At 35.4% G+C, this 18,781-nt stretch overlaps 1 protein-coding gene across 6 annotated transcripts in view; it reads right to left on the reverse strand.

Annotated features, from left to right (window-relative positions):
• The window catches only part of CACNA2D1 (calcium voltage-gated channel auxiliary subunit alpha2delta 1), a 357,434-nt gene that overhangs the window by 6,714 nt on the left and 331,939 nt on the right, over nt 1-18,781 (reverse strand). For 3 of the 6 annotated variants that reach the window (XM_085569965.1, XM_021543146.3, XM_021543144.3), the window contains 11 exons: nt 18,317-18,420; nt 16,964-17,050; nt 16,537-16,604; nt 15,187-15,225; nt 13,982-14,053; nt 13,406-13,558; nt 13,260-13,312; nt 10,366-10,421; nt 10,080-10,209; nt 8,646-8,758; nt 5,638-5,720 (listed from right to left, as the gene is read on the reverse strand). In XM_085569965.1, coding sequence (XP_085426091.1) covers nt 5,638-5,720; nt 8,646-8,758; nt 10,080-10,209; nt 10,366-10,421; nt 13,260-13,312; nt 13,406-13,558; nt 13,982-14,053; nt 15,187-15,225; nt 16,537-16,604; nt 16,964-17,050; nt 18,317-18,420 — 958 coding nt within the window. Of the gene's footprint in view, nt 1-4,258; nt 4,348-5,637; nt 5,721-8,645; nt 8,759-10,079; nt 10,210-10,365; nt 10,422-13,259; nt 13,313-13,405; nt 13,559-13,981; nt 14,054-15,186; nt 15,226-16,536; nt 16,605-16,963; nt 17,051-18,316; nt 18,421-18,781 lie in introns of all 6 variants that reach the window. The other 3 variants (XM_085569969.1, XM_085569967.1, XM_085569966.1) reach the window with 2 other exon arrangements.

Here is an 18,781-nt window from a genome sequence, read left to right on the forward strand (position 1 = left end):
TTTTTTGTTTTGTTTTGTTTTTGTTTTTGTTATGGGTTTGGTTCAGTTTTTTGGTTGATTGCACTCTACAAGTTCAAAATTCCTAAGGTTTCTGCTGAACAAGAAGTCCTAAGTGAACTCTGCTGCACCAGATTTGTACTTAGGATGCTAAGATTTCAAGATGCACTGAACATTCTGGTTTATTTAGTTTGGCTCTGTCACTATTTGCATCTGCATTGTGTCTTGTCATGAGGCTTTATTTCTATTTAAAGCACTTAAAAATAACCCTGTTGCTTCTTCCTCACAGTGATTACCATTAAAAACAGAATTATCAGTAAAGGTTTCCTCTCACATGAATTCAGTGAATGGTACTCAGTGTTACCTCTTGGTATTTATTATTCTTATCACTGAAATTACATCTTTGAAGAAAGAGTTGAAAGCAAAGCAGGAGATTTAAAATTTCCAACAGACAGGAGATGTCTGGAGGCTATAAGTAGTAAACTGAAGGTCTTAAACAAAATTGTGCATAACATGAAGGGAAAATACCTTTGTAGTGAAAATGGCATCCAGCACAGACAGAAAGCAAGTAGGCCTCCACATACAGAGTTACACAGGACTCAGCTTATGTCATCTTGCATAGACCAAATATTGCAAATTATGTTGATAAATTAATCTTACCACCATGTCTTTTTGAAAACACCCTCCATTCTGTTGTCCATTTCTATTTGCTCTATGAGATTTTTTTTTTTTAACCACACCACAATTTCTCAACCAGTCTTACATCCATCAAGCATACAATGTAATGTTCCTATTTGGTTGAAATTAAGTATCTCAGTACCTTTTTTCCTCTCCCTAAGACTACACAGAGAGGATTTTAAAGGATTCACAATTCATAACAGTAGAGAAAATCTTGGAAATCTCATGCAGGACAGGCATTGTCTTATAATGAATTGCAGCATTAAACTGCCCTGCACAAAACTATACAAGGTTTATACACATATTTCAAGTTTACTGAGATTTTAACCTCATGTTGATCAAAGCCACATTAAATTTCTGAGGTTTGTAGAACAATTTACAGTGGTAAACCAGCAGTTCTGCCAAGAACAATTTCTAAATATTGTCTCTGGAATCAGTTAATTCTTTTGTGTCCTAAGCTAAAACAGAAATAGTAGTCGCAAACAAGGTACAGTAAATCCCATCTAAATTAATTTTTTTCCCCATAGAATTTCACATTGTAATTTTCTTCTGTTCTCTGTTATCAAAACTACAAGAAATGTGAAAATATAAAATAAAAAAGAGGAGAAAAATCTTATTATGTGTTTAATTACATTAATTAAAACAATCAACAGTCCCCTTGAAATAAGTGGGATTCCATCCCAAATTTAAAACCAGATTGAGAAAAATGTCAGTTCTGAATGGTCTTCAAAATGTTTCTTTTAAAAACACTTCCCCTCTTCTTGAGCTTTAACAAAAGTTTTCAGCTGTTTCATGTTAATGTTATTTTTGAGATTTCTTCTAAAGTATCTTAAAACAAAGATATACAGCATTGTTTTATCTTCTCTTTACATTATCTTATCTTTACCTCTTCTAGTGCAATTAGACACTGAACTATTTTTAAGCAGTTTCACTGAAATTTTCCAGCCCATGACATTAATCACACAAATCCTGAATACCAGATCAGCTGGGGATGTCCTCTCTTTTGTCTTCAAAATTATGTCTGTGTGTAAATTCTCTTTGAAGAGAGACAGAATTGTAAAAGAAATTGGAAAGAATTGTTGTAAGTCGCTTTCATTTCACCAGAAGTGTTTGAGAAATTTCTTGCATTAATTACATCAAATTTCCCTGCATGCTTGAGGTAGAGAAGTGTTAAATCCAAATGTCAACTTCTTCAAGTCATGCCTTACTATGACAACTTTAGATAAGGCTGTTTTACATCACATGCTATAAAAATTATTCAGCACTTTCAGGATGTAAATGATTGCTTTTAAAAACCATATCTTCATTTTTAAGTATCAAAATAACATACTCATTGCTGTATATCAGCATTTTGTTGAAGACACTGCCAGTCCAAAATTTTAAAAATACTCTTGGAACTATAAATACATATATACATGTATACTCTAAGGCTATAAACATACTTGTTACTCATTTAGAAGTGCTCTATAACTATCTGATGAACTAAAACTTTTTTTAAAATTATAATAAATTCATCAGAACCCACTGTGCTACTGTGACTTATAAAAGGGTAAAACAACATCTGCCCAAAGAGCTTCTGATGTGGCTTTTGACACCAATGGATTACCTCAGTTATACCTTTTATAAACATGTATTTTAAATGCTTCATATGACCTGGTGAACACCTTTGCTTTTATTCAAGAGTAATTTCCAAAAGGTGTACAGCTCCCCATGCAAAGACTGGGGACACAGGCAATTCCATCAAGATGTACCCAGTTGCCTGGACTGCCAATCACCCTCAAAGCTCCCACTGACATACTTAGAAGCTGATGGAAGTAAAACATTCCCAGTGGGAGCTAAAAATGTGTACAATTATTTTCTTTATTCTTTATATTCTTCTTCTTTATTCTTTATTCTCAGGTATGGCAGAAAAAAACAGTGTGCATGTACAAAGTAAGAGTAAGCCATCTGAGGCAGTGATAATGACTATTTTGTTATCCTTGATGAAAAGTATAAAACCTGCCAGGTTAGTGAACCTGATCATCTGGATTGTATCTGTGTTGGCTTCAGTGATTTTAATATAACTACACAGATCAATGTCCAGAGAGAACCCATTTCCAAAATCACAAAGTTATTAAAAACAAGATGGATGAACAAAATTACCTTTATAACTTTCTGTTGCCAAAATCTTATCAGCTAAAATTATATTCTGGGTGTTTCCCACCTTAAGTAGAAAGCACATTTTGGACATAAAGCATTCAGCTCAAGGTGAGTCTCTGCTCCTTCATGTACGTTGGACACTAGCTTTTTAATTAAAGAAAGCTATGAGCAGAGCAAATTGCATGAGCAAGAACATGAGATGTTAATCTAGATTTTAATGTGAAATTCTATTGGCTTAAAGAAAGGCCTTTCACCTTTTCCTACAACCTTTCGCTACGGCTGTGCAAGTTCCTAGGTGTGCAAGAAACTATATTATTTAAATACATAATAAGAAACTTCAAAATCACTCAAAAAATAAACTGTTAAACAGAATATAAAGATTTTTTTCATTTATGTTCAAGATATAATAATTGAAATTTCTCTTAAGTATAGAGAGAATATAAATTACAGTGAAAATGACTGTTTTAATTTCAATTAATTTCAATATTTTATTAATTTTCAGTATTTCATTACACTAACTCTGAAAAATGCCCTGTAAGCTTTTGGTTCTGCCTCAGTTTGTTTTACTTTGATAGATATGTGAGTATCTCCCTCTAGTGGTTTTCAGAACAATGTTGATCAGAACCCCCTTCAGACACATTTTTTGCTCTTTAGCTCAGCAGTTCTCTTGCAGAACATCCACTTGCACAGCAACCCATAATGCATCCCACACCATCAAATGCAACACAGTCTAATTGCCAGGGCTGCAGTCGGAAACCCCAGAGTCTGCACTTGGTCAATATACAGGAACTTACGTAGTTAATTAGAAGCAAAACCTCACCTTCTGCTGTAATCAGACAATTCATATGTTTAGGTCACCAAAAATTAGAAGTAAAAGAATATTATTTTACTGAATTCCTAGCTTAACCAAATTGATGCACACCATTTTCTTCCATCAGTAACTGTTCTGTTCATTCTCAATAGCAACACTCACACATAACACTCCTCCCTGCCACCCCTAAATAAAGCTTTACTTTCACAGGTATGCTGTATCTTCTATTTGCTTTGTGTCTTTTTTTTTTTTTATCTGTGAAAAAACTTTCTTCTTCTGTTCATTTTAAAAAGGACAAGGGAAAAACGCTTAGAAGTGAAGGAAGTGGACTCAGCTGGTACATGTGCAATCTCAAAGAGCCAACCATGTAAATCCAACAGGTTGCTTTGCCTTTGTATGCTCTGTGGGAGAGGCCCTCATGTTTAGTAATTGTGATTTATAAGGCTCCAGAAAGGTTTTTTTTTTTTTTTTTTTTTATATTTAGCTTCCCTTAATATTGCAACAGTAATTTACTCCAGATTGTTGCTTTTGGGACTCGCTTCATTCTGTTTTCTTTTGTATGTTCAGTAAGTAAAAAAGTCTGCTAATCTTTTAAGCCAAGAACAAAACAAAAAATTAGAGAAAGTAACTGACCATCCACACCACATGAAAACTTGCAGAAAAATGAAGATAGGAGCGGACATCATGGCAGAGGCACGACTCGTTGTGCATATAGGCTGATCCTATTAATAACGGGGCAAAGTAGCAAGTAGAGGAAAGGAAAGAAAACACAGAAAAAAAGACATACAAGATGAGATATCATGCAGATTGCTGGCAGTTAGCAGAGTTAATGTGAAAGCATCCACCCAAGAGCAAGAGATTCATAGCAAATTTTGCAAATAAACTTAATCAAAACAATCCACTGTTACAAAACAGATGACTTACACACTGATCAGCACATCAAGCTAGTGAGCAAGAGTTGTACTTTCACACACAATCATATTAGGATGGTTTGGATTATTTACAATGGCTGGATAGATTTTGGATTGGTTTTCAACTTTGTTTAATCTTTATTGACCAGTAAGAAGACTTCCTTTTTAAAATAAAATTCAGTTACTAGAAAAAAGGCATAGAATACCAATTATCTAAACTTTTTAAATATTACTGACATCTCAGTAATTGTGCCTCATTACAAGAAAAGCAGAAAACACACTGGAAAAAATTTTGGTATACAGCAGTTATAGACAACTAAGTGCATTGGTCTGGGACAATCTTTCCACTGCATAAAATGCAGAATTGCATGAGGCATCAAAAATGCATTTTTAAATTATATTGTATCTAATGGCAGGCATTTCTTTGTTCAGTACTATTTGTCTTGAGATTTATTCTGAACAACTTGAATTCAGCATAATCTCTTTTGTATCTTTGAAAGGTAACATAGAAAAAATATTAAAAATAATTTAGATATGTGGCACAGTTATAATTTTTCTCTTTCAAAACTAATACATTCAACACAGTACCAAACAGCATAGTTTTGTTGATTTCAGTAAAGCAATGCACTTTTAAACCTGCTAAGAACATGACCTAATGGACTACAATTTGTCAAATTAGAAACAACATCTTGAAATATATATATAAAATTTTAATAATTTGACAATAATTTAAATAATATTTGGAAACATTATAGTAAAAATACTACTTCTTAGCCAAGATTATTGTATACCTGTGCAAGCCATTGAAGAACTGAATTTCAGAGCACTATACACAGACCAACAGCTTTACAATCACTGATGATGCTTTAGTGGGAATCGTGTGTGAAAGTGTGATGGTTATAGGACAGGCAGATAAGAAAGCAGCTGTTAATTTATGTCAGTTGAAATAAAGTGGCTATGGTCTAGAGTGAACAGTATGTTTAGTGATCAAAAGGTTACCAGGCACCAAGGTACATTTAAACACAGTTTTCACTGATCATCTAAACCTGCTCTACAGTTGTTTTTAAACATAGTCTTAAAGTCTTACAACTTCAGTTTTACCTGTTTGGCTTCATCAAAACAGATTTCGGGACCCTTTCTGTATCTAGGTTGTTTGACCATTTCACAAGGATTTGGCCCTTCATCTGTTTCTCTGGTTAAGGAGTGTCACTGTTTTTCACACATTGTACATGAGCAGGATCAACATTCTGTTTTTATTTTTATGGCAGGAGAGAAGATTTACGCTAATTCATATAATGCTGGAACAAACATCAATATTCACTGTTCCTTGTTTAAATTCAAGAAACTCAACCCAACCCAACCATTTAGATAAATCAAAATGAAATACCTTTTTTTTATACTGATATAATCAAGAAAATAAACCTCCTGCAGAACTATTTAGAGTACTTTCAGAACCATAAACAGAAATAAAAGCTGAGTTCTTTTAACATTTTCTGTATTGCCTTTTTTATCATTGCATAAATATTTCAGACAATATTTCATAAAGCAGTAAACTTTCAATTATGTTGAATAGTGATAGTTTATGTTATCACTGAGTGACTGCTATAATGAAGATACACAGTAAAAGCAATGAACTTCTTTTGGAAAAGTAATGTCATATACAGGTTGAATATAGCAGTGAAAGCTTGTAAAAACTACTATGGGTACACTTATGTTGCCCCAAATATCATAGAAAAGATCTTGCCACTGTAGGCTTTGTAATAAATGACAGGAGAACTACTGAGATCCCATCAGCATTTCAGGGATGAAGGCAGACAGAGAAAATGCTGTCCCTACTACCAGCAGGAGAGCAAGAGGAGCAGTGACATGCTATTGTGTAGCTAACTGAATATATGAGGTACTGCTTTAGCTCACATCTCTGAAATCTGAAATTGCTGGTGTTAAAGTGTACTTCACACTGTACTTCACATGTGCCACTGGCTAATGAGGCATTGCAGCAGCCTTGAAAGGCATGGGTATGGCAAACTGCAAAACAGCCTTCTGGTGAAACCTGCGTATGTTACCATTCAGTATGTTAAGCTTTTTTTTATTCTGTTCTAGGTAGTACACATATTAAATCTATTACAAGAATAGAGAGCCAGAACTTATCTTAGTAGCTCTAATTTACACTCAAAGCAATCCTGTTCATGCACTACCATGGAGTAGTACAGCAGCTTCAGTGCAACAAGTGGAGAGGCCAAAGGGAAGAGAAGGCAAGATGATGGGGAATTTATTTCTGGAGATCTGCATCTACCTTCATTCAGATGTTATCAGACTCATCTCTCCTATTTTCAGCTGTGGCTCAGCTGAAAGGGAAGTTGAAACACAAAAATATTCAAAGAAACTGTGCATAAGCAAAGCTGTACCAGCCAAAAGGAAGCAAAGTGTAATAATAATCATCTAAATAGCACCCAAAGGTCATTTTGTCTGCTTGGGTGTTGTTATGCTACATCTGCATTTCACTATGTACCTTAGTTACAGAAAAGAGTTGAGTAGATTAGTACTGCACAGTTGAACAAAAATAAAATAGTTCTTTTAGTCTATATAAGCCTCCCCAGCTGTTCTGACTGCCATTTTAGGTAATTTACTTCTTTCTAGTAGTTTTGGCTCCACAGGGAAATGCAAGTCATGTGCCCTTTCCCATCCATCATGCTTCATTTTCTATAGTGAGTGCTGTCCATAAATTCAGACAGTGGAAAGAGTTGATCATGGACTGAAGCCAATTAGAATATTAGGCTAAGTTTACATAGTTCTGTGATGACACCCCAATGTAACTTCCTTTTCAGCCCAAGCGTAGATGGAATTCCAGTTTTATTAATGTGGCAATGAATGCATTGCTTGTGCCAAAGAAACACAGTCATCTGTACCATCATCTGCTTTTCTTTCAGGAGTGGGAGAGGCTGTCTCCACTAACTTCCTGTCATGGATGGAGGTATTACTAATTGTTTTCCTTGCTCTGTCACAGTAATCCAAATTATGGTTTGATTTACCACTTCTTGCACACTGTCCTCAACCCTACATAGAAGAGAATGGCTGAGGTGCAATTCTTCTGATCTAGAATGTGTATATTGGTTTTATGTATTTCCATCACCACAGCTGTCTACTGTGAACAGGCTAAAGCAGAGAGATTGTCATAGAGGTGGTTGTTAATTAAAACAGTTTTTCACATGCTTTTACCTTCAATGCTTGTGTTACAAGAACTCTGCCCGGCATGTAAGTCTCCAGTCAGCTCTGAATAAATTCTATAAAGCTGGATGAACTCTAGCCTTTGATGGCTAATGCAATTTCCACAAAAAGTAAACTCATCTTTGACACTGGCATACACTAAAGTGCCTTCATCAACTAACCAACATGCAGCATCTCAACTTTTCATGACCAAACACTCTTATCCTGGCTTTTTTTTTTTTTTTTTCCTCTAGACAGACATACCCTTGTCTTTTCTAAAGGTTGAACAAACCCAGGACACTCAGACTTTCCTTGCTTGTGCTCTCAGATGCCAACCTCCTTGGTGGCTCTACACTAGACTCACTCCTGTATGACAATGTGGTCCTGGGAAGCACACAGAATTCCAGATGTGGTCTCACCAGTGCTGAAGAGTTGGGATGGATCAGTTCTCCTTGTCTGCTGACTACATTCTTGCTGTCATAGCCTGGGATGTGACCAGTCCACTTCTCTGCAAGGCACAGTGCCAACTCACAGTCAACTTCTTGCCCACCATGAACCTCCAGCTTTTTTCTGCAAATCTCTCTGTCACTCTCTCCCTAGCCTGTCCAACTGGGCAATTATTCTGTCCTGGGCCCAAGATTTTGTATCTGCTTTTTTTGAAACTTAAGTTCCTGTGAGTCCATTTCTGTCTAAATTCTCACAAACAATAGCTTGGCTCTCTACCTCAATGATAGCCGCTTCGTGTGATTTGTGGTATCACCCACAAATACCTGCTACTTCAAATATCCCAGTGGCAACCATGGTAATAACATAGATAAGTGGGTTGTTTCTCCCCAAATAGATTCCAGTATCTCATAGCCAAAAATCAATCCACACTACTAAATAACATGATTTTTAAAGGATACCCGGCTTCTCCGCTTGCATCAGTGGCTTTGGGTCACAGGAACGGCACAGCAGTTGGCTGTCACTAATAATGAACACTAGATTGGTGTTTGAAATCTTCTCTGCGTGATAAAGTCTGGAAAAAAAGCCAAAAAAAACCAATGTTTCAATGAAGTAAGGAAAATCATATTTGAGAAGGACATACAGTATTGGAATAAAATAATCCACCTTCACAGATTAGTCTGCTTGCTACTGTTTATCTTTTTTATTAACAAACAGTAAGAAAGAGTTATAATAAATTTTGTAATCTTTTTGACATTTCCGTTGTACCCTTTTTCAACTAGACTTGTTAGTAGTAAAAATGGAAAAGAGCATAAAATTACTTTAATTGAGTTAATAGCTAGCTCTGTACTGCTACTGCAGTAGCTGTACTGAGAAATAACATCAGTTCAGCATCAATTAACAGAAAAAAAAACCCCACAAAAACAAACAAAATCCCAAAACATAAACCTCTCTGTAAGAAGGGTGAGAGAGAAGCACGGGGTATGCATGTCATGTATTGGATATGTATTTGTTGTATTTTTATGTTCATATAATTCTGCAAAAGGTATTTAAGATAGTAGGGTTGTTTTCAGTTTATAAATAAACTCAACACATACTAGCAACATGGAGGAGAAAGTATGGAAGTTGAAAAAATGTATTTTGGCTGTCTTCGCATTCTCCAAAGCTCTCTCTCTTTCTTTCCTGTCTTGAAATATTGTCCTTTTTTTTGTTTGAATTTTGGCTATTAATTCTAATTTCTAAGATTTTCTAAGATTTTTCTAAGATTTTCAGAAGCTCAAAATGTGTGCAAAACCCCAGCAGATTCTTGTATGAAACAGAAATCTAGGTCCAAGATGCTATGTTTCTGAAGTATACAATTTTTTCCACTTATTATTAAATATAATCTTCAATAGGCCTCCTTATGGTGTCTGGAGAATAATTCTTTAAATAAAAAATATAATATCTTCATTTGCTTTATTAGACTCCTGGCTCTTAAATCATGAGCACTATCAACTACAAGATAAATTATAAGATAAATTACATAATCTTCTTAACTGTGAAAAATTCTGATACATAACCAGATTAGAGAAGATCATATCCCTTGGAATATTGCAGAATGCTTTTAAAAGAAAACAAACTGAGACAGAGATAAAAATAGAATGTTCATGGACCACAGACTATAAAGCAAAAAACCGACTAAAACATTTCTACAATTCTTTAATTATTAAAATTAAAATTAATTCTAAACAAATAAAAAGAGAATGCGATTTGCCTGCCTCTACTCTTCTCTGTCCTGCTTATGTAAGTTTGGTGATATTAACCCAAAATACATTTTTGCTTCTTATAATAGAGTCTCTATATTTTGTAAAATAACTAAAATCCCAAAGTTATTACTTATATTGAAGAAATTTTACCTGGAGCAGTTTATACAGTCTACAATCCCACCAAAGGATTTATCATTGTTTTCAAAGAAATATTGAGTTTGCTCAGTGATACAGCTTGTTTTAGGCAGGGCAGCACCGAAATCATCGTCTTCCATATCAGCTGATATAAAATAAATAAATTAATTCATAAACAAAAAACAAACAAATAACATTTTTAAGTCATAGGCATAATGGGGAGACCCAAATATGTCCCCTGGCTCAGATTCTTACCTTTTACTTCACTCAAAGTTGACTCTTTTACGTTCTTTTGACTTACCTGCTTCAAGGAACCGTGGAAAAGTCAAGCTCAAAAACAGCTGCTGTAAGATAGACCTGAACACAGAAAGACAATATATTTATTTTCAGAGGCTCTTTTTCTTCTTTGTATTTTAATGGATGTTTAAAAAAGTATTCAAATATAAGTCAAAACCATACTTTAACATTAATTCTTGCATTGCAATAATTTTTTTATGCTTTTGACAGTTATCAAAGCTTTGTCTCTTTAAACCTTCCAGTATGACTCTGGTTTTCTTTTCCCACATTTTCACAGGTCTTTCCCACTAATCTTTTCTTCTACTATTCAGATTTGCTGTAATGTGTGCCCAAAAGTCATATAATGGAAATGTTATTGCACTATCCCTGGAGGTGAAAGAGGCATGTTGGTGTTTCTCTACAACTGGAACCCCTTTCTAACACACTCAGGGAACATAATCCTGAATTAGATACTTTACACTGATTAAGTTTCATTAAATCTTTGAGAAGGAGATCAACACTGGTATACTATATTTTAAAAAGCATTACTCTAACAGTTGAGTTTTAAAATAATCTCTATTCTCACTGTTGAGATATGCACTATATTTTCTTCCTATATATGTTGCCAAAATACTTAAGCTTAAAGAGCGCTATTTAATTTTTTTTTCTTCTCTAATGATGAAATTTTTTCCAATTTTATTTACTTAAAGTAGGTACCAGCTTGCCACACATACAGACCCTTTCTCCTCTAACAGCCTGCCAAAACAGGAAGTGCAACAGGTATATTCTTCTCCTTAACCTTCCTAAGTTGTATTTTCCAGTTGCCAAGTTTTAGGCTTGCTTCTATCCACAGATATGACCCAATCTCATCTCATTCTGTTCTAATACTTGTTCTACAGAGAGAAGGGACTGTGTAACTTCATTCAACCTGAAAATTATTCTCCTTTTCTAGTGTGTTTCCTGTGTAAAGAAGCTGAATTTGCCTCTCACATTCCCCATGGAGGCATTCCCTGAAGGAGTTCTGGATTCACATCCAAGGCTCTGTGCTTTGAATCATCAGAGGGACTGCACAGAGCAGTTATGGATCAGAAGAGACCTGATTCTATTCAATAGTGATGCAATTTGCTGACAGAAAATAGTAATCCTTTGTAATGGCTTACCTCAGAATTTACAGGGAACTGAACAAAAAACGCAGCCTGGGAAAACTCCTAAATCTCCTGACTTAAAGGAGCATGAAGGAGAAATGACACGTACTCTCTTAAACAAATGCTGATGTATCCCATATAAATTCTGAAAATGATAGCTTACACCTTTATCCCACATTTTTTGCCTGAAACACTATAGCTTTCTTTAATAACCTGGTTTCTCTTATTTCTCTGTACTTGCTTTTGCCAGGTGCCTCACTGAATCCACTTCTTGGCCATCTCTTTTCACTTTGCTTGCTTAATGGCCTTCTCTGCCTGCTTCTGACCTAGATTCCATTAAAAACATGGCCATTGTAAAGTACTTTAATGTTGTGCTTTCAAGTTAAACATCACACAAAATAAACCTCAGGTCTAAATTGAGACCAGACCACTGAGTCTGATTTGAACACTGATAAACTGAAGTTTCTCTGTTTGAAAAGAACTCAAGTTTCTCTTCTGGATTATTGCCCATCTCCAATTTTTGAAGCTTGCTGTTGCCCAAGAAAACCAAGATTATTTATCTTCCTGTTCACTAAATGTAACTAACAATAAAAAACAACATACAGTCTTCATAGTACTTCTGTGAGAAAATTACTATACAGCTTTTCAGCTGCTACATATTTTAACTCTTAGTTTCATAAAGGAGGTAATTTATTCCAGTTTGGTAATTATTAAAAAAAAATCATGAAGCTTTAGAACAAGGACCACAGCAAAAGCATCACATCAATGCCAATTATTTATTCCCATGTGGTGCTGAGGGAAGTAGCTGATATGAGTGTCAATTGCCATGGCTCTGAAAAAGGTAAAACACCCCACCTGAGCACTGTGTCAGCTCTGCAGTCCTCAGCACAGGAAAAACATGGGTCTGTAAGTGGGTGCAGATGAAGGCCACAAAAATGATCAGAGCAATGGAATACTTTTGCCATAAGGAAAGACTGAGAGAGTTGGGGTTCACTCTGAATAAAAGAAGGCTCCCAGGAGAGACTTCTTTGTGGCCTTTCATACTTAAAGGGAGCTTCAGTATTGAAAGTTGAGGACAAACTATAGCAGGACCCATTCCAGTAGGATGAGGGGTGATGGTTTTAAACTAAAACGAGGAAAGATGCAAGGAAGATATTTTTTACAATGAGGATGTTGAAACACTGGCACAGATTGCACACAGAGGTGGAGATGTCTCATCCCTGGGAACATTCAAGGTCAGGTGGGATGGGGCTCTGAGCAACCTGATCTAGCTGAAGATGTGCCAGCTCATTGTAGAGGAAGTTGGATTGGATGACCTTTAAAGATCCCTTCCAACCCAAATGATTCTATGATTCATGTATTTTGTAAAATGATTCACTGAAAAGCAAATATTGATGTTCTTAGGACTTCTTGCTAGAAAAAGTCAAGGATGATATTCTGAAATAGGCAACAAAGTGATCAGTGATTCAAAATGTGATAATTTAGACTTCACAATTGCCCATTATACTCAAACCATTAATCCAAATTCTGCTTCCTGAAGCTGATTTTGTAGTCACAACACACAATCACAAAACCTTTAAAGAGCAGTTTTTAATTGAACTGTTGACAAAAGAGTCATGTTTGAGACATAGCTAAGAATTTTCATGAGGAGAAACTGCAGAAACAAAGGGTTCAGAGAACTTTTATGGAGGAAAAAAATCCAAGTCAAACAAAGTTTCGACCCACTGAATAATTAGAGTTTGGGTATAGAGATTTCTTACACACTCATACTTACCAGGCTGCTGCTGAAGCCCACCATCCAAGCTGCAAAATATCTGTTATTGTAGGCTGGGAAAAATAAAAAACAAGAGGTTATTTTATTTGTATAAACATGTGCAGACTTTCAATGGATTTCCAGTCACTGCAGATGGGACTACTGACCACATAAGCAGAACGAAGTCCAGCTCCTTGCTTTGGTTCTTCTTCGGGATCACAGACTGACTGATAGTCATAAGATTTGTTAAAGGCATACAGGGACATGTTAATCAGGTTTCTCATCAGGCCAGGATCAATTTCACCAAAGAATCTTCCAATCTGATGGGGGGCAATACAGAGAGATAAGGTAAAATATTTCCAAGTGTTTTTCTTGTAACAAAGTGCACAGTTCTAAATTCCCCAGTTAGACAGTAACTGTTAAATGTAGTATCAATGAGACCTGGCCTGGGGAAGAGCAAGAATATGAGAAGGAAGGTGTGTGGATAACACACTTGTCCTCACCATCTTAATTCCATTGGCAGCCTACCAGCCTAATGGCAAAGGACAAAGAATGCAACTTGGTAAAAAGTTTGGCTTCTTCATCTATAAAGAAAACTGTAAAAAAACACTAACAAACCCCCTAGTATTGCTGATCCAGCAATATTCATAAAACTTCAGAGTAAGTTGAAAGTTAAATGTTTTATTTTTCTCTTTAAACCTTCCTGGTGGTTTTCATGTTCTGTTCTTAAAGAATATACATACCTGTTGTGTATATTCATCTCGATTGGACATCAAAAGAAATCCACCATCATCAAGGATAACACAGTCCACATGCTATTGTAAGAAAGTGAAATATGTTTACAGGAAAGATTTGTCAATAGAACACTCTGTAAGAAGCTATTTTTTTTTTCCCAAGACATCAGAGTATCTTCAAATCACAAACCAATAGCCAAGGGCCAATTTTAAGTTATAATAATTAGTATTATCAGTATAATAAAAGTTTGAACAGATCAAAGGCTTATTTGTGGCTTAATTTCATAAAAGTTGTTTTGCAAATTCTTATTTGCTCAATACTTTGTTAGTTCCAAGAGTGCTATATCCTTATTAAATCTGATTATAATTGGAACTCAGTTCATAAGGGGCTACAACTTCTCATGTACTTCAGCCACGTTTAAAGTACTTTTCCATTTGCAGCTTTCAATGGTAACAATCGTAAAGGCAGACTCCCAGCTTGCTTGGCATGATTATTTTCAGTTGCCAAGGACTGTAGTGGGATTATTCCAGGTGTCAGGTGCAGCAATGGGAAACCCACAGATTCCACATGCTTTGCACTTTGTAAAAGATCCTTGCAGCCAGAGACTGGAGAGATAGCAATTAGGTCAAATCGATAACTCCCCACAGTACCCTTTCTGCTGTAATCCTTGCATTTAATGATCTTCACATTACTCAAAAGAACTCAGAAGACCTGAGCACAGAAAAGCTTTTAGGCACATGGCAGAACCTGATATGGTGACAGCCTCTGGGTCTGGGCTCTGCTGAGTGCCAGCAGAGCTATGGAGTCTGATCCTGAATGTGCTGGGAACCAATGACTGTGGAAAGGCACATTACGGACTTTGGTGCTTCTAAGTTTGCACTTGCCCTTCTCTGAACTACTCTTTTTTTATAATTTTAAATTTCTTTTTTCCTCAGGATTATGACATTTTTTGACATATCATTCTCTATTATTTTTCCTGTATATTTTTCTTTACACTTATTCTCATAACTTCATCACCATAACCAGTTTACCTGATTTGATGCCCTCTTCCCCCCTCCCCCTCCTAACGTTCATCTTTCTCAAGACACAAACAACTAAGCCCTGTTTTCTGTGAAATTGACTCTTAAATAATAGTGATAGAATCTGTCTTAGATCTAAAGAAGAGTGGATCTCAATACTTTGTCAGATATTCATAAACTGAACATTTTCTTACCATGCTATTTCTTTCACAGCCACAGATTTCACTGTTGCACTAAAAAAGAGAAGTATGGTTATCTTCACGAAAATGTTACAAAATAAACTGCATTTTGAAGTTATATTAATCATTCAAGACAAGAAAAAAGTATTCTATTTTCAATATCTGTATATAAACTTAAATTAATTTTGAGTGTGTACCATTTATGAAAATTATCTCTCTGAACAACCTCTATTCAGTAATTATCAATATCACAATCTTGACTGCCTTTCCCCAAGGACTCTGATACAACTCCCTTTACAAGTATGCTCAATATACATAAATAGTTTGGAGGACTTGTCAGGGTGTCAGTGATGTGAGCATAAAGTAAACCAGAAAGAACAGTGCTCTCACATGTTTGGAGTTTGGAAGGAAAGGCTTCTAAAGTATCTTTTTAACCATGAAAAACTCCAAAGCATGGGAATCCTATGTGGTAAAGGAAGCCCATTAACCCAGCTGGCTTCTATGGCTTTGATTCCTAACATGCTTTTTCATGTTCTTGCAGTATGTGTACACATACACACACAAGTGTGTCCTTGCATTATGTCCTCAGCAAAACAACTACCAAGTGATGCTGGAGTCATCAGCATTCTTTCTGAAATATTCATCCTACTTTCCATTTTTCACTTATGTAATTTTGTCCTTAACTGTTCTGACACTTGGCAATTCTTTGCCTCTGACACTTGGAAATTCTTTGCCTCTCCATTGAGCTACAGCTCCAGTACCCAAACCAGCCAGACTCTCTTATTGATTCCCTAAACATACAACCAGGCAAGCAGCATTGCCTCACCCAGTAAGAAGCATAAATTTCTTAATTCTGTGCCTTTCCTTCCACAATTCAGTATCAATTCCGTATTTTCATTTACCCTTTCCTCCTTCCCATTTACACCTCACATATATTACACGTTAGATGTATGGAATGAAATGGTTAAGCATCTATTTCATTAAGTTCTGTTAAAATGCTGTGATGTTGGTTGCAATATTAATCCTTAGTGTTCACTGCTTAGCCATCTGGGATATTACATTAAAAAAGATTCACCAATTGTTTTGCAGATTTTATTCCCTGCTGCAGCATAATCTTACTACTAGCTAGAATATGTCATTTTTCTTTGTCTTATCCATGTTTTATAATTATGAAAGCAAGACGCGTACAAAATATGGCCTATTTCAACATAAATTTAGTTTGTGCATTTGGATGATTTAAATATCACAACTACTTGGCAGTTGTACACCAGTGTGACTCTGGCACAAAGAGACAGTAAACCTATTTGCATCGGAATCTTTGAGAAATGCAAATAAAGTTCAAAAAAGACTTGGTCAATTGCTTACCAGGCTCTTGATTGTGGTTTTTGTGAAATTATCCATCCAGCTGGTTGCATCAATTTTTATTCCAACAACTAACAAGAAATACATGAAAGTTTTCTTTGGTTAAATGAAGCAAAAAAAAAAAAGGTAACTCTATAATCCTAAAAAAGGGGGGGAAATTATAAAGACATCAAAATAATTGAACTGGAGAAGGATAAAATACAATTTTTGTTCAGTTGTCTGATCACCAACACCATTCATGAGACTAATAAATTAAACACTCTTACTCAAATGCAAACAGATTTCCACTAGAAAGATTAAATCTGTCTCAGAGAAAATAATGTTATTATAAAGTGAAGGTCCTTTGAAATCTCAATTAAATTTCCAATTTGCTGTTGAGCAACAACCAAATAACTAAAGTATTTCAAGTTTCAGTACCACTCTATGTTACCTGCTGGCTTCAGAAGCTTCCCATCAACTTGTATTTCCACAGCCTTGCTTACCATAATACCCGATTCATAGCTATTGGCGCCACTTTCTGACGGTATAGAAGAGAAAAAAGAGCAAACAGAAAAAGAAGTTAGGGTGACATGAAAGCTTCTTTGTCTGAAACTTAAATCTATTGTTATTCAAATAGCAGAATGATTTTAAAAAATCCTTGTTCCAAAGCACTGACCCAGCTGCAGTACACATTTATCACCTGTGATAGCTTAGATTACTAACACTGGCGTGACTAAGAAATATATGTTTTCTTTTTCTTCTTTTTTGTTTACTTTTCTTTTTGTTCTTTTTGACTACTTCATAAAGTTACTATAGCCTTTTCTTCTGCAAACAGAGCCATGAATACTTGTACATACGTGAGCAGCTCTGTTAAAACCTGGATCAGAACCAAAGATTTCATCCTGATGTTATCTGCCTATTTTTCAATGCAGGGTATACTGACACCACTCAGTAATGCACAATTTCTGCTCTGATAGACATGACACTGTTTTCAACACTGCTTAATATGAAAAGCTAAGTTAAAAGTAGATTCTCTGAAGCTGTTTGAGGAGCAAAAAAGGTTTCTGAGAATTTTATTAATTAACATCTTTATATTTTACTGAGAAAAAAATGCAATAAATAATTATGATATAACAGCAGTGAAGGCTCCCATATGTTTAAGAGAGGAGTATGTGACCTGTCGTAGCATCTGTTTTTTGACACACTTGAGAAGATTAATGTTGCTCAAATCAATAAGGAGCAGTTGCTACTGTGCTTATATAGGTTTTAAATGTCACAACATCTCAGACCAACTGACTTTGGTGAGTAAGTGCAATTGTAAATAGAATTAAAAAGTGAAGTTTTTACTAAGTAGTGGTGCAGTGGATGGAGTTGTGGACTCTGGACCCTTATGCCTGGTCCCCTAAGTCAGTGCTGAGGTTGCCGAGACAATATACAGGACTCAGCTCTGTTAAGACTTTAGGTAATGGTATTATGAGTGCAATTTTATTTTACTTTCTGTTAAAATAATTCTGCCAAATTATCTCTTTAAAGCAGTGTTAGAATACACTGAATGAACACCAGTAATCTGTATGTTTTCACTTAGGTTAATTCTGAGCACACAGGGCCACCAGAGTAGTTGAAAAATTATGATGACCTTGTTTAATGTCTCCTAGCTTTTCCTTAATAATGGATATTATCCCAAAATTTCTTTCCTTATGAAGTGTCACACTTGAATCTTTTGCCAGTGACCTCATCTGGTTTGGGAAACTTCCACTGACATTGAACTAGCTAGCTGTGATATTTCTAAATCGTGATGACTTACTGTTGTAGTATGGAGCTGTGAAAATATAGTTGTCATTATCTAAACTCCTCTTATAGAAGCTGACTTCATAAGTTTCAGCATTTTCCAACCAATCTTCTCCTGCCCTAAATTAAAAAAAAAAAAAAAGGATCAAAAAAAGACAGTTTATTGCCTCATTAAATCTGTGCTGTAGCTTGTTTTCTTTCAGTGTTTCACAGTTGGAAAACGAGATTCATTCTTATAGTCCTCAGGATCTGTCAGTTTTCACTGGTTAAAAGACAGGTGTAATCATTAGAAAAACACCAAACAAACAAACTTTGAGAAAAAAAAGAATTATTGGTATCCTTGGAAAACCACTAACTTAGTCTCATCACTTTTAGATTTGTTGTGACAAACATAACTGCAACAGTACTTACAACAAAACCTAAAGTAACCTCTACAGCATGTGCCATACTTTAAGATTAATCCTAGAAGATTTTACATCAT

The sequence above is a fragment of the Lonchura striata genome, chromosome 1A (genome assembly GCF_050655825.1).
Source record: "Lonchura striata isolate lonStrDom1 chromosome 1A, ASM5065582v1, whole genome shotgun sequence".
Classification (NCBI taxonomy): domain Eukaryota; kingdom Metazoa; phylum Chordata; class Aves; order Passeriformes; family Estrildidae; genus Lonchura; species Lonchura striata.